A 27,349-nucleotide genomic window follows, 5' to 3' on the forward strand; every position below is an offset into this window, starting at 1 on the left:
CCCACCAAAGTCATGTCCTGACCCCACTGTTCTCATCTGTGGTTCGTGAAACAGCATGAAAGGAGTCCCCCCAAACTAGCAGCGCTGTGTTTCCTAAACTATTTTATTTATTTATTAGACCCTCCAGGAAAATGTGTGATTGTGATTGCATAATTTACCGCATAATCAGTCAAATGGAGCAGATCAGGCAGGGATAAATCTCTTTAAAAAAGGACACGTATTAATCACGCAGACTTCCCACATATTTCGCAACTTTCGGCTAATTTCACCACATAAAATCACATTAAAACCCAGCATATTTCATAGCAAATTCAAGGATTTTAGTCTGCATAATCAAATAATTTTAGCCTGCATAATCAAGTATTTTTTTTTAAATATTGTTTTATCCCATGATTTTGTACCCCATGTTTTCACCTGGTGCCAATTGCCTAAGCTGTAAACCTGGGGAGAGCCCCAAACTGAGCCCATGCTTCCTTCAATGCATGAGGAGTGAGCAGGCCGCTTCTTATCACATGACAGGGGGGAGTTTCCCCGGTTGGACGTATAGCTCGTAGAAGGAGTTCATGCGTTACTCCAACCTGTTCCTATTTCTATTCCTGTTCCTAACACTATATAGCATGTCTGAGAAGTCATTTTGACCGTTTTATTTATTTATTTTGAAGTTTATTATCTTTGCCCATGAAGGTTCCCCCCTTCCATGACCATCATCATCCATCACCATTCTATCATCTCAGAATTCCCCTCCTTCAGGAATGGGGGAGGCAGTATAGAGACCAGGATTACTGCATGTGTTTTGTGAGGGTATACCTATGGTGGGGCCACGGGGAGAACGCCACACAGAAAGGCCCTTTCGCCGCAACCTCACCTAATATGGTATGAGCGCTGATGACGCACACCGGGATGGTTTACCAGGCTAGATAAAAGCACCAGCTGAATGCTTGAAATGTAAGCGTTGATGGATCAAGGGGACGAGCTGTGACCGCCAGCTGAAAGCACTTTAACATATAGGAGTTAATGAGTAAGTTGGTATAGGCTAGCTATAGTCTCGGCCAGAATCCCTTGTAATAATGGCTCTTAATGGGCCATGGTAATCTGCCCTTATGGCTGAGTGATGGCTGGCTTGGCTGCTAACCTATAACGTAAAAGCAACAACACAGCCTTAACCCATTTTGCATTATGTTCTCTACTTTAGCTATTGAAAAACAGCAGATCTACAAGCTCATAGCGCGGCACCGAGTGCCGCGCTACGAGCTTGTAGGTCTGCTGTTTTTGAAAAGTCGTGAAAATGTGGCGCAAACCTTTGAATATATATATATATCAGAGCGAACTAAAATATTGGCTTCTGGGGGGGGGGTCCCTGGAACAACATATTTTGAGATGGGGGTCCGTGGCCCAATAGAGATAATTCTGGGGGTCCTTGACATGAAAAAGCTTGAGCACCACTGACATAGAAACGTGGGTTTCTAATCGACCTCAGTCCAAAATGGTTGAAGTGAAGATAGATTGTTTAGTCCTAGTCCTTTGAATTAATGTACACGCAGCATGCATACGGTTGGGTTTAATCCCTGCTTCTGACATACATGACATGCTGTGCATGTCCTTTAGGTGAATGTAGCCAAGTATGATGTTTGATAAACAATAAACAATACAATTAATGTAATTAATTGAATGATAATGTCAACCACATTAACCCATGTGTCCCTCACCTATTGTGGGCAAAATCTTTTGAAAAGTTTCACTTTATGTTTTCTTTATATAAAAAATAAACAGAGAAAGAATAGCAGATCCACAAGCTTGTACACGATGGGCTATTTTCCACAATTTGTCATATTGATAATTAATTGTGATTAATGTCTCCAGCTGTTGTTATTTCTTTTAGGCTGTGTGTCCAACCATGGAAAACATTTTACACAAATCAAATGCAGCACGCACACACACACACACACACACACACACACACACACACACACACACACACACACACATAGAGAGAGAGAGCTGCTTGTTACACTTGCGTGGTTCGTTCCTAATCCATCTTCAAGATGACACACACACACACACACACACACACACACACACACACACACACACACACACACCTGCTGTCTTCACTAATGCGCGGCCCGGCAGGGATTAGATAGAACAACGTGCAGGGCTGTCCAGATGTTGTTGATGATATACCCTTATATGACCATGCAGAGGCCACCATGCCTTGTTGTGTCACTCTGTCACTGACACACAGCGCGTGTCATGACCTCCCCATGAGGCCAGTGGCCATTAGGAGGAGAAAAACAACACTGCATGGAGTGAGTATTGCAATGTAACAGACACGTGAACCCATTTAGACACCGAGTATATGATTCAACAAATGCCTTCTAAAATCGTGACAGTTTTCTGAAAAACCTCCTGGGTTTCCACGTGAGTCGTTCTCAAACATTTCCATGTCAATGACCCCCAGAATTATATGTAATTGGCCCCAAGTTGTTCCAGGGACCCCCCCCCCCCCCAGAAGTAAAGATTTGAGTTAAAAACGTTGGCTCTGAAAGAATATATATATATCCAAAGATCCATATCTTTGCACTCGGTGCTGCGCTATATGAGCTTGTAGATTTTTCAATGTAGCTAAAGTATAACACAAGGCTTAACCCATTCTGAACGGGAACCCATTTTGGTGTGAGCATCATGTTATGCTTTAGCTATTGAAAAATAGCAGATCTACAAGCTCATAGAGCTTGTAGGTCTGCTATTTTTGAAAAATCGAAGAACGACTGACATTTTTTAGAATCTGATCTCAGGTCAGAATGGGTTGATCAGACCAGTGTGTGTCCAGGGGAAACCTCGTATGAATCTGATCTCAGGTCAGAATGGCTTAAAACACCATAAGGGGTTCAAAAGAACCCAGAAGCATCACACAAATTATACAGCATCGCTCAACAACAGTCTTGGAGCGATCTTCCCGTCAGTCTCTCTCTCTGCGAGGCAGGTTTGTCACCTGTGTCACGGTGACACCCTGTCACCTATCACCTGCACACTTTACCAAGTACCATAGAATATAATACTCATAAATCAGCTGCAAATACTGAGATTAATTTCATAATTTGTGACCTGGCTTTTTCAGACCTGCAGAATGCAGAAAATCAGGCTGGAAAACCCAGGCTATAATTATTAAACTCATGAGTCCAACTCATTCCCCTGCAGTCCCCACACAAATTAGGCAACCTTATTGACACCGGGTGCCAACATCGGCACAAACTATAAAAGGATCACTGGCATAAGTGAGAGAGAGAGAGAGTTTAAAATAAACAATTTAAAAATAACATTTGTCAAATAAATCCTTCACATTTATATGTAAATGACATCCTGCACATAATTCTAGATTCATTAAAACTCTCAACTCTGACCGGGGAGGGAGTCTGGGAGGTAAGGTGCGTTGCTCCCAATATAATGGTCTAATGACCATTATGACAATAATAATAACGAATTGCATTTTTATAGCACTTTTCTATGCACTAAGTGCTTACTCAAAGTGCTCTCACAGTGGTTCATTCATTGGGACAACAATGTGAAAGAAAATATTTTAAAAAAAAGAAGGGAAAAAGTTATATTCGTGGACAATCGAAAATATGTTGGATTTTTTTTAATGTGGTGTCATTAAATGCTTTGGCCGCATGTCTCGCGACCCCCGCCCCCAATACAAATGGACTGCTACAATAAACTTAATAATAAATCATCATAAATAAATACTGAAACCAGATACTATAATCATTAAGGAAAGTTTATGCATGCACTATGTGTATGTAAACTCTAGAAAATAAAATCATGGCCTGGGCCGTGGCTCAGCGGTCCAGGCACCTTGGTCGGCAGCCCGAGTCTGGCAGTGTGCAGCGGGTTCGACTCCCGATCCCGACGGCCTTTACTGTCATTTTCACTCCCACATGTCACTCCCCCATCTCTCTCGCCCATTTCCTGTCAGCCTAATGTCTGTCCCTCTATAAAAAAGTAAAAATAAAATAAAGGCGAAAGCGGCAAAAAATTTAATAAAAACATGGCTCTGAATTTAAAAAAGCTTGCAGACCCCTGGCCCTGGTAGAGCGTCGCGGTCCCGCCCCCGTTATGAACGACGAACGGCCCGAAAGAGGATTTCCCCCGTTCATTTTTCCCAGATGTTTCAAAAAGTAATTTATTTAAAGACCTGTATAAGCCTCGGACAAAGCCAACTCGGCTCCTGACAAGTCATGACAATAAACCCAATTCTTTGGGCCGAGCAAATTAGAAAGAAGAAACAAAAAAAAAAGTGCTGAAATTGTACTACTTCTTCATTGGCCACCTGACATGTCCAAAAATAGCCATGGCACTTCGCCAACAACTTCATCATTAACCTTAGACAGCAAGACATTTAAATAATGCATTATAATACACGTTTAAGGCTTCATAACACTTGTTATAAATGTTTACATACAGAAACACCATAACAAGGTTTATGAAGTATTATAAGCACATCACAGTGCATTATAAATGCACTTTTGTCCCTATTTTGTATTGTTTGTATGTATATTTATAAAGTACCCACATATAGCCATATTACCCTGACGTGTTACTGTCTGTCATACATGTATGTATGTACAGTACGTATGTACAGTATGTACTGTATATATGTAAAAAAAAATCACACCCGTGTTAACTGAGTGGTGCAACACCCCCCCGACCTCCTCTCCTCTCTCTCTCTCTCTCTCTCTCTCTCTCATTAGCAGGCAACAGTGCAGCACTAATACTATCTCTCTCTCTCTGTTTCTGGCACAACAGCGCCCCTACTGGTACTCATATTCATATACTGGTGCTCATGGCCACATACAGTAGGTACTGTAGGTACTGTAGGTATGTGAACGAACACATAGGTACCGGTAGGTGAACACGGACATTGCTGTTCCTTGGAGTGGTTGCACCACTCAAAAAAGAAGGAAAAAATGCACTTACAGTATAATGTAATTTTCAACAGTCATATAGTGATCTATACACAGAGCCTCATGTAGAATACTGTGAGCCACACAGCTGAACACTGTTACCACATGATGAATGGTGGCGGGGGGGGCTATACGACCAGCACAACCATATATTTCCCCGCAGGCCTTGAGCACCAGAACCTTCTCTCTCTCTCTCTCCTGCACATTTCTGCTATATACCCTGTAATCCCATCAACCTTCCTGCTGTCCCAAAACTGCAGAATACTGCGTTTTAACCCATTTAGACCTGAGGACGATTCTTATACAAAATGTCTTCTAAATCATGACGCTTTTCTGTCAGTGGTTCTCAAACTATTTTCATGTCAAGGACCACGAAAATGATATAGTATTTGGCCTCCGTCCCCCCAATCTGAAAATAATGATGTTCCATGAGGGACCCTCCCAGAAGCAAAGATTTGAGTTAAAAATGTTCGCTCTGAAAGAATATATATTCAAAATTTGCGTCACATTTTCAAGATTTTTCAAAAATAGCAGACCTATGAGCTTGTAGATCTGCTATTTTTTTCAATAGCTAAAGTATGACCTAATATGCTTAATAAAACACCAGAAGGGGTTCCCGTCGACCAGAATGGGTTAAGAGGCTTTGGACCATAGCCCCACTCACACTATAGCGAAAATGACAAAGCACCCATCCTGGTTGTTTTGCCAATTAGCGTACGTGTTACATAGACAAGCTAAAGCTTAATTCGTTGCGACGGGAGTCGTTGTTATAAATCAGGCTGAACCAATTCCACTCCGGTTCATTAACTATGTGTCACATCACTTATCTGCTTTTGCTAACTTATTCAACCTTCAGCATAATAATTGTCTCTGTAAGGTGGAAACCTCACAGTGTCCCAAACTGTTACTTTTTTTTTTTACCCGTGAAGGTCTAACAAACCGAAACGTTGTTAAATTCCCACGAAAATGTTCTTTCCTGCGTTTGAAGACGGTGTGCAGGTGTTTGTTTTTCTTGGGGCCCTTGTCTGGTTTTCTCCTATATGCCTTTGAAGGTTTGCAAAGGACTTGCTCTTTACTCACAATAAGCCACAAATGAATACAATTTGTATTAACCCATTCAGTTTTCAGAAATACCTATGTTTCTAGGCCTATATATATCACTCAATATTTCATGTCAAGGACCCCGCAAATGATATGTAATTGGCCTCCGACCCAAAGATTTGAGTTAAAAACGTTAGTTCTGAAAAGAATTGAGGCAGAATTTCACGATTAAAAAAAAAACAACCTACAAGCTCGTAGCGTGCCACTCGGTGGCGCGCTATGAGCTTGTATAGATCTGCTATTTTTCAATAGCTAAATTATAACATAATGTTTAAAACACCAAAAGGGGGGTCCCGCCCCAAAATGGGTTAAAACAAAACAAATTCAAAGGTTGTAACACTTACGTCTTTCCTTTCTTTGGACAGCAGGATGAAGCCGTTACTGTCCACCAAGTAGCAGTTGAGATCCTGGAGACAAATGAATATGGTAAATATACTAAATAATATGCCTAATGACCACTAGTCCTGTTTAGTTTTTTTCATAATGGTCATAATTTCCCAATTTTCTTTCATATATAAAAAAAAAAATCACACCCGTGTGAACTGAGTGGTGCAACTCCCCTCTCCCCCCCCCCCCCCCCTCCTCGCTTCTCCTCTCTCTCTCTCTCTCTCTCTCTCTCTCTCTCTCTCTCATTAGCAGGCAACAGTGCAGCACTAATACTATCTCTCTCGCTCTGTTTCTGGCAAACAGCGCCCCTACTGGCACTAACTGTCATAGCTCATGACCACAAAATGGTACATAGGTGTACAGGGACATTGCTGTTCCTTGGAGTTGTTGCACCACTCAAAAATCTCAAATATAGTGGAAAAAGCAGCTCTACAAGCTCAAAACACGTCACAGCGCGGCACGTTTTGAGCACGTTTTGAGCTTCTTCCACAGGCTATATTTCCACTATATAAATGTTTATTTTTAAGAATAAAGTCATTAAATATGTGTTATTGTCACATCTGCCCTGTGCAACCTTTGTTCACGAAGGCTGACAGCTAAACAGATGCATTCATAATGTTCCAAACAATGTTATAATGACAGAAACACAATTAAAGTGTACAAATCGCAATAATTTGTGTGACAAATTAATCCACTAATATCACTTCTCTTGTCTTTTAGATATTGAAGACCTGCATGACTTACACACTGTCAAGGTTTTCTGATAAATGTTGTAATCTTGCATTATCCCATTCTGACCGGGAACCCATTTTGGTGTTAGCATCATGTTATGCTTTAGCTATTGAAAAATAGCAGATCTACAAGCTCATAGCGCGCCACCGAGTGGCGCGCTACGAGCTTGTAGGTCTGCTTTTTTTGAAAAATCGAAGAAAGACTGACATTTTTAGAATCTGATCTCAGGTCAGAATGGGTTCATCAGACCAGTGTGTGTCCAGTGGAAACCTCGTATGAATCTGATCTCAGGTCAGAATGGGTTATGGGATTGCATAGACCTTTTTTTCCATTTAGCGTGGGTCTAAAATGGTTTTGAGGGAGTGCACTTGTGGGTTCTGGTTATCTGAGCAGCCAATGACCTGCATCTCCATGACCTTCTCACTGTGGGGTGTGGTCTATACATGTTTGATGGTTACTGTACCCTGTATAGAGGGTATGTACGCGCGGGACATCATCATCATACCCGGAAGTCATGCAGGAACGCATACTAAGTGGCAAAAAAAATGACTTTTATGGCCAGTTGACAAGTTGACAGCCCACACATCCAGACAGAAAAAAGTCTATCTGACTGCATTACACGACGTTAAGCGGCATTAGGTCAGACAGGGAGGAATTTTCGCCTATTCTTTTTCATTTATAATATATATGGAAACAGTTGAATGCTTGTAACACTGTTGTATTTGCTGGGTAATGATCTTGTCAATCATTTGATGTATGCAGATGATTTAGTCATACTGAGCCCATAAGTAGCGCTGGACTACAGCAGCTGCTCGACATTATGTACCGAGTATGGCATTGAAAATTATATCAAGTATAATGCCAGTAAGTTAATTCAGAACGCGGCTGCCCGACTTCTTACTGGCACGCGTAAGAGAGAGCATATAACTCCCATCCTCGCCTCTCTCCACTGGCTGCCAGTGAACCTTAGAATTAAGTTCAAGGTTCTGCTTTTTACTTTTAAAGCTCTAAGTGGTCTCGCCCCTCCATACCTCTCCGAGCTCCTCCACCCCTACTCTCCTGCCCGCTCCCTCAGGTCAGCTGACCTGATGCTGCTAGAGGTCCCGAGGGCGAAGCGGAAGCTTAGAGGGGACAGAGCCTTTTCAATCGCTGCCCCCAAGCTCTGGAACGACCTTCCCCTGCAAATTAGGCAGGCCCCCTCTCTGGCCATTTTAAAACCTCGCTTAAAACGCACTTTTATTCTTTGGCTTTTAACACAGCATGAGACCTCTGTTCCTGAACTAGCCTCCCCCACCCTCCTTCCCTTGTTTTGTGTTTTGTTTTGTGTGTTGTCTTTGTATTCTGTGCTTTTAGTCTATGCGTTTACTTACTGTTTTACCTATGTACTGTACAGCACTTTGTGGCAGCTATGGTTGTTTTAAATGTGCTTTATAAATAAAGTTGAGTTGAGTTGAGTTGAGTAAGAGTGTTGTTCTTGTTTGTAGAACAAAAGAGGACAAAAGTCAAACATTTCCTGATTTTAAACTATCTTTTAACACTCTCGGTGTCTGTAGTGAAGTCAAATATCTTGGACATTTTATTACAGAAGAGTTGACAAATGATAATGACATACACAGACAGTATCGTAGGATGTGCAGTATGCACAGGCGAACACCCTCGCACGCAAGTTCAGTAAGTGTTCAGTAGCAGTTATTACTCTATTTAGAGCTTACTGTACACCACTCTACACTGCCCACTTGTGGTCAAGCTACAAAAAAGCAAGTATTCAGAAACTTCAAGTATAAGCGTATAATGATGCCATGAGAATTTGACTCACAAAGCCTAGATATGGTGCAGTGCAAGTGAAATGTTTGTGGCTGCTAAGGGTCATTACTTTTCAAGCTGTTCTCCGGGAACTTAATGCATAGATTCACGCGTCGCTTGGACGAGTCTGTGAATAACATCATGGTCTAAAGTATAAATAACCCTGTCAAAAGTTGCACTAGATATATACTCCTCTAGCCTTAAGAAGGCATTGCTTGCTTAAAAAGCCTTTGTTTATAACTGTCACAAATGCCTGCCTGTCTGTTTTTTGTATGTTGTATTTTGTGTTTTGTATGTTTCTTACTTATGGACCCTGAGTCTGCAAATAAAGGCATTCATTCATTCATTCATTAAACTCACTTTGCCAAGTCACTTTGCCACTTATTGATTTACAACTTGATTTCCCATTCACTTTATGCATAGTGCATATAGTACCCTCCATTGTCTGTCCTGATGGAAGGTCTAAGCGACCCGGAACGTCGACCTATCAAAGAGCTAACCTTTATCTGGCAAGTGTCTGACAGCTGTGTTCGGGGACCTCTTCTTTGTCTTTCAAAGATACCCTTTTCATTATGTGACAATTAATGGTCCGGTAAAATGTCATGATGGCGCGACAGCCCTATATAATGAACACAGTAAAACAGGGGACTCCATGCAGACAAGGACCCATTAGCTGAGAGAGAGAGAGAGAGAGAGAGAGATGAAGCAAGGACCCTATACTGTTCAATTGTGCTGCAGATTAAACGTTTCAAAGATAGATTCACTTACAAATTGATTAATCGGTGTTCAGGCATTTAAACCATTTAAATTAAACCATTGGGCTCTGTACTTGGTCTGCTCCTTTTCAATCTAGTCTACGTATAGTCCTTCTAGTCCTTCTCACTCCAGGTGGACTTTGAATGACAGTAACAAAGACAGGCCTTGGAGACGAAACTGTCTTGCATAATTAAGCCAGCCCAGCTATATAGCAGACCTATGTCGGCTTATTAGGCTGAATACTGGAGAACACACATATTATGTCCAAGAACAAGACATAATTATTATAGAATTATTGGAATCCTGCAGATTATCACAAAGTCATCATGCATTTGTGTGGAAAAACTAATTAAGACTATAAGGTGAGGCTGATCGTTGGATGCTTACATTGCTTTGACAGCTTAGAGGGCAGACACCTTCGATGGCCGTGCACTGCAGAGGGAGAGGGAGAGACACAGAGAGACAGACAGGAGAGGTCATTAGTCTTGGATTAAGATTCATGTACTCGTGATGACTAGACACACTGCAGAATTTAAATGAATTCCTTCTGAATTTGATAGAGAGAGACGGAGGGTGGGGTGGGCAGAGAGAGAGAGAGAAGAGAGAGAGAGAGAGAGAGAGAGAGAGAGAGAGAGAGAGTGAGAGAGAGAGAGAGATGAGAGAGAGAGAGAGAGAGAGAGAGAGAGAGAGAGAGAGAGAGAGAGAGAGCGAGAGAGCATAAAAGGAGTAGACAAGAAGAGAGACGATGAAGAGGGGTAGAGAAGGGGCAGTGGACAGAGAGGGGGAGAGAAGGGGGGGGGGCAGGATGGATAAGGAATAAATGCGCAGAGGGATGGTCAGAGTCAGTGAGTGGACAACAAGGATAATGTTTGGTCTTAATACACAAATGAATGGCTATGACCTACTGTACACATCTGGATCTGGACCACAGCAATAGTATAACCTGAGTGCTTTTGTAAAAAAAAAAAAGATTGTATGATCTACTTACGTCTGTATCCTCAGGCTGGGAGCAAAAAAAAGAAGGGAAAGAAAAAAACGATTACAACAGATTCTGGTTATTTGTCTTTTATACTTGACATCAGTGGTTCTCAGACTTTTCAGGTCACCGCTTTGGCATGGGGGGGGGGGGGGTCAGATCAACATAATGGAATGAATTCTGTACTGGCCATATATGGAGTGTGTCTGGAGTGTACAGGGTTTGATGAGGTCAGATCAACATGTGGAATGTCAGGACAGGTCAGCTGCATGTATGGAGATCTAAAGATGGCAGGAGCGGCAGTGTATTGAGTGTACAGGGTATGATGAGCTCTGGCCATATATGGAGTGTGTCTGGAGTGTACAGGGTTTGATGAGGTCAGATCAACATAATGGAATGTCAGGACAGGTCAGCTCCATGTATGGAGATCTAAAGATGGCAGGAGCGGCAGTGTATTGAGTGTACAGGGTTTGTTGAGCTCTGGCCACATATGGAGCGTGTCTTGAGTGTACAGGGTTTGATGAGGTCAGATCAACATATGGAATGTCAGAACAGGTCAGCTCCATATATGGAGATCTAAGGGTGGCAGCGGTGGGGCGGTGTCTTGAGTGCACAGGGTTTGATGAGGTCAGATGAGGTCAGAAGGGGTCAGATCAACATATGGAATTAATTCTGTATTGGCCATATATGTGCTGTATGAAGCGTGTCACGAGGCGTGACAGACTGACAGGTTTTGCAGGTTTTCATAGTAAACTGCGACCTACTGTTTTGAGAGAATTCAGTCAGATAACTCACGGATAGATTTAACCAATATTTGAATGAGAAACAAGCGTGCACATAATATTTTATCTTGGCGTTCGGCTCTGCTACATTTTTCTCCCTGCATGCTCGGCACAATTAAACACCATCATTAAACATTAAGAGCAGGGAGATAGATAGATATACAATAACTATCCCACCATGGGGAACAGAAATTAGCAGAGAAAACATCACATAAAAACAACAAGGAACCATATAAGCACAAGGAAGGCAGGAAGAAAGCATGCTGTAGGTGAGCTTAAATGCCCTGCCCAATTGATCAAGTGACTGCCACATCAGCGTATGACATGTGGGTCTTGCAAACACTGTAAATACACCCACATAGTAATGCCGCTCGAGTATATCTGACTGAACTAACTCCGCAAGCTATACGTATCATATAGCTGCAATCATTTTACAGTCACTTTTGGGACAATTAAGCAGCATTAATTGTCCCAAAAGTGACTAAAAGTAAATGATTCCCCCAAAACGAATGTATAAAAAAAGCCTCCAATTTAAAACGTGTTTATAAAGGTAGAAGCTCTGTTTATAATTGGTCTATATGTTAGAAGTTAGAAGACAGATAACATACAGTATTCTGTCTTCCATTATGGGAGCGTGCAGGTCTGTTGGCGGCCTTTCTCTATTGCAAGGCTGTGTTCACTGAGTTCGTCTGTCTCTGTATCTCGTCAAGGCTTTCCCTTCGTTTTGGGTCATTCACCGTGCTCGGGTATATTCTGCCCATGTTGCATTCTCTACTCAGGGCTAAATAGCATTCCATTTAGCTTTGCAGGTTTCTTTCCGGTAAGTCAGGTAGATTTCTTTTGTGTTTTCTGTCTGGTAGTTTTTTTCTGTTATATAATGTGGACAATGTGTGGGGAAAAGTGTGGATATTTTGATCTTGTTGTTCAAGCTCTGCTGCAGTACATATTAATCCCTTGCTCAGCACATTAGAAGACCATTTAAGATGAGAGCGATACAGTATATCACAACCCCCCCCCCCAGTGGGAACAGAACCCACAGGGGAGGCAGGGTGCCCTATGCTGGCTGGCACTGAGACAGAGGAGGAGGAGCGCATAGAGTACCAATCTTCAGTGACAACACATTGGTCAGCTGCATAATTGGCGCGCGTGTGTACAGTACAGTAAATCTCTCTCTCTCTCTCTCTCTCTCTCTCTCTCTCTGCATCATGCCTGAACTAGACTAAAAACCAAAAAGAACTGAACCATTGGGAACCAACTGGTGGAAAAGGGGTCTCAGTGAAACTCCAATGAGTCAAACTAACTACAAAACTAGAAAACCACTGGAAATGTACATGTATGCAGCCTTGTGCGTGTGTGTGTGCGTGTGTGTGTGTGTGTGTGTGTGCGTGTGCGTGTGTGTGTGCGTGCATGCATGCGTGCGTTGGTTACCTGCTTGGCGATTGCCCAGAACCTCTTTTCTAGCAAGTCCAAGGTCATCTGCACCCCGATTGCTAAAATTAGAAGAACACACACACACACACACACACACACATACGTTACTTATATGCTGGTATGTCGTTGTTTCCCACTTAAGAAGCCCAGCATCCTGATGCCTTGTGATGGCCACTATCTTTGAGTGTTTCTAAGTAGGGACACCAGAGTGAAAGTGGCTCAGGTTCAGTGTAACTCTACAGGGTGTTGGCCTGGGAGAAGGAATGGGGACAGGAAATCAATCAGGCGTTTATAGTTTGCTCTCCATGCTGTTCGGGAGGCTCTCTGCTCTCGGTCTGCCATTGATATGCAGAATGAAGGCTATACATAAACACTACTGAAAGCCCAGAGACAGTGTAAACATATATAGCATGCAACAGGTACTGTAGTTCCCACGACTAAGCAATCTGATTGGTTCAAATAGGCTCTCTATACCCGTGCTCAAACGAGCGTATAACAGCACACCTAATCAAAATATAAAAATGAGACGTGGCTTATATAGGCTAACAGTTTGCATGGGAGGTTTGCAGTCATAGTAGCTTCAGTTTGGGAAAGGTTGTCTATATAGCGCACAGCCATCTCAATGTTGGGTCTGTAAACTAGGGATTCAGACCCCATGCATTTTCAGCATAACAGAAATGACCCACATTTCTATAATAGTTTTTATTTTCATGGTAACCTATGCTGTTGTATAATCTCAAGGGTGCGTGGTTTCATCGACAGAGATGCTCGCGGAACTCGGATCGTTCCTGACCGCATCACTGTCGCGCCAATAATAACGCCAGCGCACACCGCCTTGTGTCATATTTCTGAGGTAGCTTTTGTTCCCCTAATGTAGTAACAAAATTGAGGGTTATAGTCGCGAGTGCCACAGAGGGCTTCTTCCAGTGAAATTGTTATACTTCACACAAAATGCCCCCAAAAACGTCTGTGAAGAGAAGACGCTCCCTCCCTCCCTCACAAGGCCTGCTGGTCAGAAAGAGGCTTTGAGGTTTTCCCACATGGGGGTACTGCGGGTGAAGTGCTGCAAAGGAGGACGCACAGTTGAGTGTTTCTAAATGTGGCAGGAATCAATGGTTCCTCCTACTTTGACCTTCTCCACTTGCATCCACTTAAACTCCCAAGAAAAACCGTAGATTCATTTAAAAATCGAAGTTGATAACCGCTGCCACTTATTTTATACGTTCCCAACTCCATTTCAGTCAAAAGTGCTTTTATAATGTTCCTTTTGCACTTAATGCTCTTAATATATTTCAACAACAAGAACTTTCAAAGTGCATTGCACGAAAAGCCTTGTTTGTTTGCGTTTGTCAGGACATGCCTGATGTCACAATGTCTGACATCATAGACTGGCCTCCAAGCACAATAACCTGTGCAATGCTGGGTTATTGCATAGTAAACTATAGGGCGAGAGGAGCGTGTCTTGAGTGTACAGTGTGTGATGAGGTCAGATCAAAATATGGAATGTCAGAACAGGTCAGCTCCATATATGGAGATCTAAGGGTGGCAGCGGTGGCAGTATCTTGAGTGTACAGGGTTTGATGAGGGCCCAGGTAGGGCCCGGCCTTAATTATATATTATATATTTACCAATAGATAGAGAGGCAAAAACAATTGAGGTCTAATTAAAAGGTTTATTAAAGATAATATTAAAAGGTACAAAAGATAAGAAAAAGAAGAAAGAAAAAGGATAGCTGTGCAAGCAGCCGATGAACCGTACAGGTTGGGGTTTTAGTCTGGCATATTAGCTGACTCCACACAGATCGTATCCTGATTTTATAGAGAGAGACGATTTCATAAGAGTTCAGCCCACGTCTCCACAAGTATTCCACAGACCGCTCCAATCTTCCCTCAACAACACCCATAAGTCATTCTCCACCGCGCTGCACCGATCGTCCCAGAACATTCGAGTTCTGGCCCAGAAGAGTTCGGAGTGACCTGGCTGCATTATACGGAACGGATGATTTCACATTATAGTCACACACTTCAGAGCAATATACAGAAATACAGGAACATAATAACAAACCGCCAGACCATATAATATCAGCTCTCCTCTGGGAAGAACATTGGTGTGGTGCTATTATCACACTGGAACAAAATATATTGACAGTACAGAGTGAGACAACTTGTTTTAACTTGATTGTTTATATTGTTGTTTTTACTGTACAGCACTTTGTAACTTTGTTTTGAAAAGTGCTCTATAAATAAAATTTACTTACTTACTTACAACGTGTCACACAAAGTGCAATAACACACAGGGGTCAACGTGATTACACTTGGTCAAAGGGTCAATAGAGTATTATACATATGGCAAAAGGGTCAAAAGAATATACACCCCTGTATATAGAATAATAAGGCCCTACTGTATACGTGTTATTCTCTAATAAACTCTAGTTTTATGCACAAATAACTTTGGGGCGGGCCCGTCCAGAGTTTAAATTGACAGGTATCAGTCAAAAGGGAGACATCGAAGAGGAAGGATGGATGGGGAAGGATCAACATATGGAATGTCAGAACAGGTTCTCTGACATATAGCCATATACTAATATCGTTGACATCAGCGATCTCCATATATGCGGGCTTAATTGCGACAGCAGGTATAGCATTTATTATGATATATGATCCCTGATTTACCAACATCGCTGATGATGTCATAGTGATGTCACGAGACCTAAACATAATTTAAATGTCTCAAATACTTTTGCCATTGATATGCAAAAAACAAATTCTTCTACAAATACTGGTAGAAGAAACATGTCAAAATAATGACCCATCATCTCTTCCCCTAAGCCAAGGGATGTAGTGGTTCAGACGCTCTCACTTCGGTACAGTGTTGTTTTCGTCGACTGAAACTATGACGAAAAATGTTCGTCGACTACCTTTTGTCTCTGACGAAAACTAAATGGAAACTGAATGAAAAGTAAGACTAAACTATGACTATGTATTGACAATTTCGTCAACAAATAAAAACTAGACTAAAGTGTTAGGAAGGGACTAGTGGACAAGAGATCCAGTATAATTTTACAATTAGTTGCATGCTAAAAATAGTGTAAAAAGTGTAAAATCAGCCATTACGACGGCACCAATGGCCCGCCAAAATACATTTCAGTCGACTAAATCACCTGTAGATTTTAGTCGACTAAAATCTTATGATATGTAGTCGACTAAAACTAGACTAACACTAAAACATTCCGGGTGACTAAAATCACGTGACTATAAAACCAAATTAAAACGTTTCAAAAGATTACGACTAAAACTAAAATAGAAATTTGCTGCCAAAAACAACACTGCTTCGGTACCCAGAGGTAGCCCGGCATGGACACTGTCTCTCTATGCTGTGCCCATCCGCTCACCGTCTCCTGCTCAGCTTTCCTATATATACCGTCTATCTCAAGAGGAAAGTATCACATCGTCGCCATCAATATTCATAAAACCTGCAAGCAGACGCAAACCACTTTCAGTTTCAAAATGGTACACATATTATTCGCAGATTGGGCTGACATGAAAAGTTGAGATATGGAGATCGATAGGTTTCCGCATGCGACAGCAATGATATATGAACGCATGGAGTATATTATATTGCCTGGACTGTATATGCATTAACTCCACACGAGCCTCAGAATGTCACAAGAGTATACTCCACGTGTGCCTCAGTTGAAGGACATTCGAGTGCGCGTACAGCTGCATCTTTTCTCCCCTTTTGCAGGTATGAATCACTGCTCTTTAGTTTGACGTCACATGCCTATCCTCTCTCTGCCAGTGCCTCTATCACCGCCTCGTTAAACATGACTCACGAGACAAACATCTGCTAGAGAGTATACCTCCTCCAGTGACAAGCCCCCATCAAACAGGGTCTCCAGGTGTGAAGCAAGACTGAATCGGGCAACCATCTCGGGAATTGTTTGCTCAAGTCACAGCAGGGGAGGCTGTAAAAAAGGCTGACGGATGGGGGCAGCGGGCCCGTCGACTCAGCCACTTATACGCTGAACACACCACATGCTCTAAGTGAGCGTCTGTGACGACCCGCGTTTGAATCCCAACCACCCGCGGCTCGCGTCACTCTCTTTTGCCCTTTGCGTTCCCTCTCCTCGTCCGACATGCACTCTCAGTCTCTCCACACATCTGATTGACATGACAGCATACAATGCTTTGAAATATACTGTAAATTCGGAGGCGAGAAGGAAGAGAGATATCCACTCACTGAGTGGATATCACATCATGTGCACACGTGTTTGCACATAATTATGTACACAGACATTTATCTGAGAAAAGTATTATTAAAACATCAAAACATGATCATCAGGTATTATGATTATACTAGGAGGAAGATTTCTTTCAAAAAAAAGTTCATTAAGTATACCTGGTTTTCACCTTAGCGCCACCCACCTGAACTTAAGCCTCGCCCACAGCTGTTGTATGGTAATGGGGGAGGGGTTACGTTTATGATGTCACTAAAATGCTGTTATTTCGATTGGGCCTTTTGACGCAAAGGCTTTCAGCTTTCAGGAAGAAATAAAAAATACACAGGGGAGACATGTTTCATGATGTTTGAATATTATAACCACACCTGGGGGTCTATTAAGAGTAGGCTAATGTTAACTCATGTTGGAAGTTTGAGAGCGAGAGTGTCTGTCCTGTTGTCTGTTTTGTTTGTCTGTTCACACTTGTCATTGTTTAACTGTTTTTAGGTTTTTCATGTTTATCACACTTTATGTCATTTCTATTATGTATTGTATGTGGAACATTTACATTGCCTGTTATTTTATTTTTATTTTTATTTTACTGAATTACTTATCATTGTCGATAATATCCTGAAACTGTAATACAAAAAATGCCTAATAAAAACAGTATTAAAAAAAGAAAAGAGTAATGTTAACTCCATAGACACATGCAAAACAGAAGTAATACAAAAAAATCACTTTGCACCTGGTGATGCAATGTCACGCGCACACTGCACAGTAACACAGCTGACTCAATAATACTCATGGAAGCATACATAGCACCATGGATAGACAGAGAGATAGACCCTGACGAAGACCGTCTGCTCGAAACGCGTAGGTCCTGTTATTTATTTGCCTTGCTCATCAATACATTATTTGAATTTTTCACCGAAGACTTAGATTCCCCTTTTTTCGTTTCAAGTCTGCAACTTTACACCTTTGACAAGCAGTACAACTTGGAGGAAAGGTACCTTTTGTCTATATGGTTCCACCTGTATCACCAAAGAGCACCCATCTATAGGAGACACTAACTGAACCCTGCAGCGCTTCCATCTCTCTATTTTGTTCAGCACCATGGATAGTTCCTTGCCCGGTGAGAGACATCAGCACCACGGACAGCTCCTCCCACTGGGTAAGCTGATGGACGGACAATTATTTTCCAATCAGTATGTTTAGGTCAGCAGGTTAATTCTCAAACTGGACCGCCTTGCCATGTCTCTAAAATGGTGAGGTTCTCTCCCCAGAAGGAGCTTCCTATGTGATGTTGTTGCACTTCCACTGCTGCACTTTTGGACATTTTCATGTGCAAATTTAAGGAACTTTTGATGCGTGGGACAATGGATGTTCTGCTGTATTACACAGAGAACATTGTCCAGAGCTTAACCCATTCTGAACGGGAACCCATTTTGGTGTTAGCATCATGTTGTGCTTTAGCTATTGAAAAATAGCAGATCTACAAGCTCGTAGCGCGCCACCGAGTGGCGCGCTACGAGCTTGTAGGTCTGCTATTTTTGAAAAATCGAAGAACGACTGACATTTTTTAGAATCTGATCTCAGGTCAGAATGGGTTAATCAGACCAGTGTGTGTCCAGTGGAAACCTCGTATGAATCTGATCTCAGGTCAGAATGGGTTAACTGCTGCACTTCAGTTCACCGATTCAATCCTCTCTGTAAAAAGGATGTAAAGGCCTCACTATGCAATTTTATATTTTAATTAATACAATTTATTTTCTGTCCAGTCTGTATGAGTAATACGTTATACAATATAACGTTGGGGTGGTTGTATTGGTAACATGCCATTGGTCCGACCTCCCGTTTGTCCGACCTCCCATTGGTCATTACTATCCCTATCTCTAACCCTACCTAAACCTAACCGCAAGCACGGGAGCAAACCTAAACCTAACCGCAAGCACGGGAGCAGTGCATGTTCGGACTAACGGGACTTCGGATCTATGGGCAGTTCCCGTTGTACTGTGTCTCCCTGCTCTTCTATACTGAGACATTTAGATTGTGTCAAAGGATCCGACGTGAATTCTGACCCTGATGGTCAAGATTAAATACCGGAGAACTCGCCAGTTTGCTGACTTTAAATTGCATTGAATTGAGAGAGAGAGAGAGAGAGAGAGAGAGAGAGAGAGAGGATAGTTGTTTAGAGTTTACAGTGGGAATGCTAAAGTTTAAACACCAAAGTACCGAAACAATTATGTAATTCATTGGTAAACAATATCCTGAATTGGTAGGCCTATACTATCATTGGTATTGACATACTAACCTTTTAACATTGAATAGCTGACCATTTAAATCGCACAGAATAATTTGATCACTTTGGAAATGAACTATACCATCTGTGAGTTTGACATACTACACTGATGAAGACAGCGTGTTGGCATAACGACGAAGACATTGATGAAGACTTTTCGCTGAGGCGAGTTGGTGAACTGGCGAGTTCTTGTGCAAGCAGACCGGCTATATTAGCTCAATGGTCAAAAAGATTCAGCATTCACTTCATGGCCATGCAAGAATACAATGATACAAGTCTGTGACCTCAAGGTGATGATGATGCTTAGCTAGCGCACGCACGCACGCACACACGCGCACGCGCACACAAACACACACACACACACACACACACACACACACACACACACACACACACACACACACACACACACACACACACACACACTCTCTGCGTGTGACCCAGAGGGTCCTATATTCTTTGCCGACAGCTGCAGACTAACTCATAAAATTATTATCTGGCATTGTCTTGTCACTCCAGTAATAAAAACCTTCCTTCACCGAGGCAGCTTAACGGCAGAGAGGATCCTGAAAATGCCTTCATTATGTGTTCAAACATGGTCTACTGAAGCCATTTCTACAGTGTTTGGTTAACAGGCCTTACAAAAACATGGCACCGGCAGCATGCCAAGTCTTTACTCTCTGAACCTATTGGGAGTCTTTTGTTAAAGGGATAATTCACTTTCAAGCATATATGTTTGGGGTCATTTTAACATCTACTCAGACTTTTGTGTTTCACCCCAGACAGTCTTTACGTTGCTTGATTCAGTATAATATTTAGACATTTGATTGATTTTCATTTTAATTTTAATAGATCCATCTAAAAAACACCCGTCCTTGGTTGTGGTGACTGATATTGTCATTCTAATACGTGATGGAGCCGTTCTTTTTCAATAACCTTTTTCAGTTAATTCATTCATTTATTTTCCCCAAAAAGTATGTATAAAAATAAACTCAATACAGTAATTGAGAAAACAGGAGAATGGACAATAAGAAGGACAATATCGGTCACCAGAACAATATCAGTCACCAAAACCAAGCACAGGTGTTTTCATTTACAATTTAGGCATTTAGCAGACGCTCTTAATCCAGAGCGATTTACAATAAGAACCAAAAACATGGTAATACATCAAAACATAAAAACATCATCGTGAATCCTACGTAAGGAAGGAAACTATGTGTATACACTATAGAGTGCTATGTCTACATAAAGTGCTATTTAGAGATTTTAGTTTTTAAATAGATACAGTTAATACAGTATCAAATATCGAAATACTTAGTCTGGGGTGAAACCCAAAAGACTGAGTGGACGTTAACATTACCCCAAACATGTTTAAAGTGAAATATCACATTTAACACGTGCAATTTGGTTAAATATGGTTAAATATTAATGAAGATGAGTGTATCGTAGCGTGTGTGAACCTTTAGATAAATGACAGGTGTCACACTATCAAAATATCTACCTATATCCATATCTACTGCCGCATATCATTTGATATCCTTTTTTTCTTTTTTTAATCTACGCCAGGGTTTCCTCTTCAGCCACTTCGGGAGTTTTTGGGTGGCTCTACAGTATTTATCGACAGAAAGTGGAGCTAACCAACCAGCCACTATCAGATTGTATATACCTGTTCCTCTCTCTGATGCTGGAGCACCTGCAGTGACACAGCAAAATGTGCTCCATCCGAACTATTAGGCCTGTCACACAATGCATAATCATCTAATCGCAATTATATTGACTATAATAATTGCCTGACTTTGTTTTTTAATTGATTCCATAATAGACTTGTTGGCGTCCACCGTGACAATGCGTGACACCTTGTATAGGTCAGGACATCATCATCATCATACTGGACTCAAAGCTTCTTCGTGTTCTGGCCATCCTCCAGTCTATATCACGTCTTTCCAGCAGTGGGCGCAGGCGAGCATTTGGTTGGGCCAGATCATCTCCAGTACATTGCGCAGCAGAGCTATAATACATCTCATGATGTGGTCCATTGTTTGTGGTTCGCCGGCGCACACGCATGCATCAGAGCATGTTATAACTTCCATTTCTTCATGGATTCCTTTGCAGCGTCCTTCGCCGACCCGCAGATGGTTCAACGTTTTCCAGATATGCCCAAGGTCGGTCATGACCAGTCGCAAGACATTCAACTGTGGGGTGATGCCTCGAGTCTCTCTGTCCATTGGGTTTGTCTTGGCTTGCCCAAGCTGTTCCACTGGTTGTGTGAAGGCTCATACATAGTCTGGATTCACGGTGGTTATAGGGTGACCACCGAACTACAACAATGACGTCACGAGCCGCGGTGAAGAGCAAACCACACCGCCACCGCTCCAGCCCTAATCTCTCTGTTTTTACTCACCACCACCGCTCAACGTTATTTCAGCTCCGGTGGTCAGCTCACCACCGTAAATCCAGACTATGAATAGGCCTTCACTCTGTAGTGTAGTCCATGGCAACAGATGGTGTGGTCTCCAGTTCTGCAGTGGCATCTGCAGGAGTAGATTACTTCTGGACCTGAGACGTTTCTGGGAGGGGGGGGGGGTGTTCATGCAGTGAGTGCCGGTTGTCACGGGCCTGCTTTGTGCGCTCTGCTTCGGCGGTGACTGCTCTACTGATGTCAGGGTGGGGGGGGCGATGCCAGAGAGGGCGATACACCCAGGTCTCGTTCCCCTATACCCTCTGGAACGCTCTCCCCAAACACCTACCTTCACTTCCTACCTTCAAATCTTTACTGAAAACCCACCCGTTCACAACGGCATTCCCAAGCCGATGTGTTTTAAAACGTGTCATATTATGCACTGTTTTATTGGTTTTTATTCTTTTAACTGTTTTTTTCTAATAAAGTTTTCCTTTTTCTTGTCTGTCCCCCCCCCCCCCCCCCCCCCCCCCCCCCCCACCCCCCCCCCCCTGGCCCCAACACATGTAAAGCGTCTTTGAGTGTTAAGAAAGGCGCTATATAAAAATCCCAGATATTATTATTATTATTATAGGGTCTAGTTTGCGTGCGTGGCTTGATTTATATACCATGCAGCTGGGCAGGCACATTCGCCGGCGGGCCAGAGGGCAGGAATTCCACGGCGGCCATGGCCGTCGTTAGCCCCTCTCTTTGGCCGCGTGCATCCCCTCGAAAGAGTATATGCCCATCTACCACGGCCACAGTGGCCCACAGAGTTAATTTTACAGTTTTTTCATCTGCGCAATTTTCCAGTCATTACGGTATAACCAATGTTCTCCTCATGTCTTAATTGATGGCCTTCATGCCCTGGCAGGCACTTGGCCTTGTGCCAAGTGGCCTTAATTGCCCCTAAAAGGATGAAATTCCAGGCCTGCCGGCGGTGGGGGGAAAGCACAGTGCCATTGTGCGCATGCAGCGTGTTTGGGTGAGCTCCCCACTTTGAGTTGTTCCTGGTTCCTGGTTGTTCCTGGTTTTCTGGATGTGCTCTTTGTAGCCTATAGGATACGGTCTAAGGTCACTCCCAGGTATAGACTGCAGGTGCTGGTGGTTCTCAAGCCTTATTGTTTTCCGTCCCAGATTACATTGAGTTCCTGTTTAGCCTCCTTGTTTGGGGGGGGGGGGGGGGGGGGGGGGGAGCTGCAGATTTGGGTCTTCCCGGGGTTTGTATGCAGGTGGTTTTCCTTCATTTCTTTTTTTTCATTTTATTGGTTTTCCTCTGTATCAGTCCTTGTTCCAGGGTTGACTCCACTTCTGGGAAGGTATGCTTTGCTTCTGCATGGGGGGGGGGGGGTTACCCGGAAAACAACATATTTTCAGATGGGGGGTCGGCGACCAAATACAGATAATTCTGGGGGTCCTTGACATGGAAAAAGGTTGAGCACCGCTGACATAGAAACAGTTTTTCAGAAAACTGTCTAAATGGGTTAATTTCTGGATTGTGGACCAGGCTTTTTTTTTTGCTGTTCTGAGTCACGTTGATGTTCTCTCTACAAGATGTACTGAATGTATAGGTGAACTATACAAATGCAATTACAGACTGGTGAGACAAAACAGGTATAGCAACAAATGGAGCAGATATAGGAAACACTATAGGAACACAACTATACTGTACATAATAAAAGTACACACAAATGCATCTTGAAATTGTCGGTGCAACCACACTCGCAATTTCCCCCAAATTGTGCCTTAATTTCCAGTACGAGTTAATCATAATTATTTGATATAATCGCAGTTATATCTTTGGCATAATGGTTTCCCACGTTGAACAGATACAGATATCATACATCTTCAAACGGTGTTACAAGCAGATCTTCTGCGTTGCGTTCGGAAACTCGCCCCGCGGGACTCGTCCCTGCAGCGTCGCTAGGCGTGCATTAACCCATTCTGACCTGAGATCAGATTCATACGAGGTTTCCACTGGACACACACTAGGTCTGATGAACCCCATTCTGACCCGAGATCAGATTCTAAAAAATGTCAGTCGTTCTTCGATTTTTTCGAAAAATAGCAGACCTACAAGCTCGTAGCGCGCCACTCGGTGGCGCGCTACGAGCTTGTAGATCTGCTGTTTTTCAATAGCTAAAGCATAACATGATGTGAACCCCAAAATGGGTTCCCGTTCAGAATGGGTTAATGATGTTAAAGCACCCCCTTTCTCGTGTATAATATTGCTTCATTATTAGTGTGACATTTTAGTCGTCGACTATAACGTCGTTACGGTGTGACGGTGCTAATCGCAACGCGGCGCTATCAAACTGCTCACTCAGGAGCCGCTGTATAGCAGATCCCTGCGTGACGTGATGGGATTCACGGCAGTCTATAGATACTTTCTTCTGCAGATGCAAAAGTTGAATTTGAACACACACACACACACACACACACACACACACACACACACACAAAGTAGCACGCTCGTAATAATTCATGTGCATACTATGCAAACAATGCACACACAGTATAGTTAGTTGCCTTGCTCATAAAATACACATGCATTAAGACAAATGCAAATGAACTATACATGAATGCCCCCCTTTCTCTCTCTCTCTTTTCAATGACCTTCACATTTTTGCATTCGGGGCAAGAAATAGTCACATCTCACCATGCATCCCGTCGTCTTTGCGACATCACGTCCATCTGTATAGGACACGCTGACCCACCCCCCTCCCTCCCTCCCTCCACTATTTCCCCTTATATTCTCTGTCTGAAATACAAATAGTGCTACGCCCCCCCCCCCTCACTCTGCCCCCCCCCCTCACTCTGTCCCCCCCCCCTCACTCTGCCCCCCCCTCACTCTGCCCCCCCCCCCTCACTCTGCCCCCTCCCCTTCACTCTGTCCCCCCCCCCTCTATTGCTCTGCTCTCTCACCATGTCACACGAATGCTTTCTATCTCTCCCCTTGTTTGTTCTACTCTCTGCTCCCTGCGTTCTCTCATTCACACACACACACACACACACACACACACACACACACACACACTATTTCCCCCCTCCTCCCCCCCCGGTCTCATTCAGTAAGAGCTTACGCCACACAGCTGCACCAGACTCTCCAACGTTACTATTTTTGTCAAAGTGGAGGTTAATGCACACGCACAACAAGCAACAAGGATAGACTGTATAGCACTCAGCCTCAGCCACGCCTACAGTACATACATACATGCTGTAGTGTACACACACACACACACACACACACACACACACACACACACACACACACACACACACACACACACACACACACACACACACACACACACACACACACACACACACACACACACACACACACACACACACACACACACACACACGTGCGCACACACACACACACACACACACACACACACACACGCGCGCACACGCATGCACGCAAACCTCTATTAGACAAAACACAGCTCTCCAACACAGGACCACACAAGTATGTACAACGTGCTAACACACTCTCTCTCTCTCTTTCTCTCTCTCTCTCTCTCTCTTTCTCTCTCTCTCTCCCTCTCTCTCTCTCTGTGTGTGTGCAGCACCCTCTCACTCTCAGGAAAACTATACAGTAGCCAGCCTATACCACCCTCCAGACAGCCTGCAACGGGCGCACTGGGGGGGCTCGGCAGTGCGGACGCTATAACAAGAGAGGAGGAGGAGAGAGATAACAGAGAGGAGGAACCAGGAGGAGGAGAGAGAGAGAGAGAGAGAGAGAGAGAGAGAGAGAGATAAGTGTGCACGTGGTGGTGGTGGAGGATGAGATGACCATCGAGTCAATGAGCGCGTGCACGACACGTCCCTCCTGGAAACCCGCACCTGGGGGCAAACGACCGACCGCACACTCCTCAAACCACAACCGTATACTATATACACGTCTGAAGAGTGAACTCAGCTGAGAGGACAGACAGACACAGAGAGAGAGAGAGAGAGAGAGAGAGAGAGAACTACACTGCATGTTTCGTTTTTTTTTTCTTTCTTTTTAAACAATACTATATCGCTGCGGTGCTATAATAAGGCGCCTAGATGAAGGAGACTGGCTTTGTTGTTTCCACACTGGCGGTGGAAGGAGGAGAGTGACAGAAGCCCGCTCGGAGTGGACGCACGGTTATTTCCAAGTGCCGGACGGACGGCACAGCAGATGGTGAGTGCGGTGTGCTGTGTGTGTGTGTGTGTGTGTGTGTGTGTGACTGTGTGTGTGTGTGGTTGTGTGCATGCGTGCGTGCGCATACCATCTCAGAGCTGCGGGGCTAATAGGTGCAGACTATTTGTTTTCATATTTGGCAGCCCTTATAGGACAAGCACAAATACACAGTACAACTTGGGAGGACGAGGAGGAGGCTATAAAGGGCTGGCCAAAGTATAAATTATACTGTACTGTCTCTCCCATAATTGGTATAGCCAGCCCGGCCGCCACATATGGTGGAGACGCTGTTACTTTATATATATACCCACTATAAAGAGACGTGCTTATTGTGTCATGAAGACATATTACAGTATATGTCGCGATTTTGTGAATGATAACCTTTAGCTGTATACCTTTAATATCTGTGTCCTTATGTGCTCTCCTTTATGTGGACATGAATACAGTATGCATTGTCACACAGTGTGTGTGTGTGTGTGTGTGTGTGTGTGTGTGTGTGTGTGTGTGTGTGTGTGTATGTGTCAACGAGAGAAAGAGAGTGCATGTATTTATGAGCTCGTGCATATTATGTCCAAGTTTGTGCACTGTGCATATTTAGTTACTGTTTGTGCGCGTGTGCATGTGTGTATGTATGTGTGTGTGTGTGTGTGTGTGTGTGTGTGTGTGTGCGCGTGTGTGCGTGCTTCCATCTCTCCTAAATGTGTGTATACACTACAGTATGTAGGCCGTCATGTCTTGTATCGTACGTATGATTGCATTCTAGTTCACCCGTCGCTACACACCGCACTGCACACAATGCATGATGCAGTGACTATAGTTTGCCTCATGTGAACACAAACAAAACAAACACGACCACTTAAAACGCATAATAATACTACTTAATTGTCAGGAGACCCCCCCCCAGAGGTCTATATACAAGGCTTGCTTCTTTTTGTCCCCCTTCGTCTTTGGCCGATCTACAAGCTCGCAAAACATGAGTCGTGCTTGTTGTAGACCACGCTATTTTAGCCGAATGTTTTGTTCCCAAATTAAGGACGCTGCAATGTAAGAGCAGCAGCAACAGCATGGGCTTCTTGTCGCTGTGCCGTATTCCAACGAGACAAAAACATGGTGTCTAAGTGCAGCCACGGGGAGAAGTTGTCATTGGCCATTAGGCAGCAGGGCGGTTACAGTAAATGCTGGAAAACGTGCAGCAGCAACAACAGCACTGCAGCTGAAAGAATTCCGAACGGACCTCCGGAATGAAAACTCTTTAAGTATTCTGCGATTTAGGGCAGTGGTTTTTTCA

General features: G+C 43.3%; 1 protein-coding gene across 1 annotated transcript in view; it reads right to left on the reverse strand.

Moving 5' to 3' along the window:
- LOC308314374 (voltage-dependent calcium channel subunit alpha-2/delta-4-like) overlaps positions 1 to 27,349 on the reverse strand; it is a 236,686-nt gene that overhangs the window by 18,977 nt on the left and 190,360 nt on the right. Inside the window, exons 33-36 of the mRNA XM_080761976.1 lie at positions 12,927 to 12,988; positions 10,729 to 10,743; positions 10,128 to 10,172; positions 6,407 to 6,469 (exon numbers count right to left, since the gene is read on the reverse strand). Coding sequence (XP_080618102.1) covers positions 6,407 to 6,469; positions 10,128 to 10,172; positions 10,729 to 10,743; positions 12,927 to 12,988 — 185 coding nt within the window. The remainder of the gene's footprint in view (positions 1 to 6,406; positions 6,470 to 10,127; positions 10,173 to 10,728; positions 10,744 to 12,926; positions 12,989 to 27,349) is intronic.

Source organism: Protomyctophum bolini, assembly GCF_963924005.1.
Source record: "Protomyctophum bolini genome assembly, chromosome: 4".
Lineage (NCBI taxonomy): Eukaryota > Metazoa > Chordata > Actinopteri > Myctophiformes > Myctophidae > Protomyctophum > Protomyctophum bolini.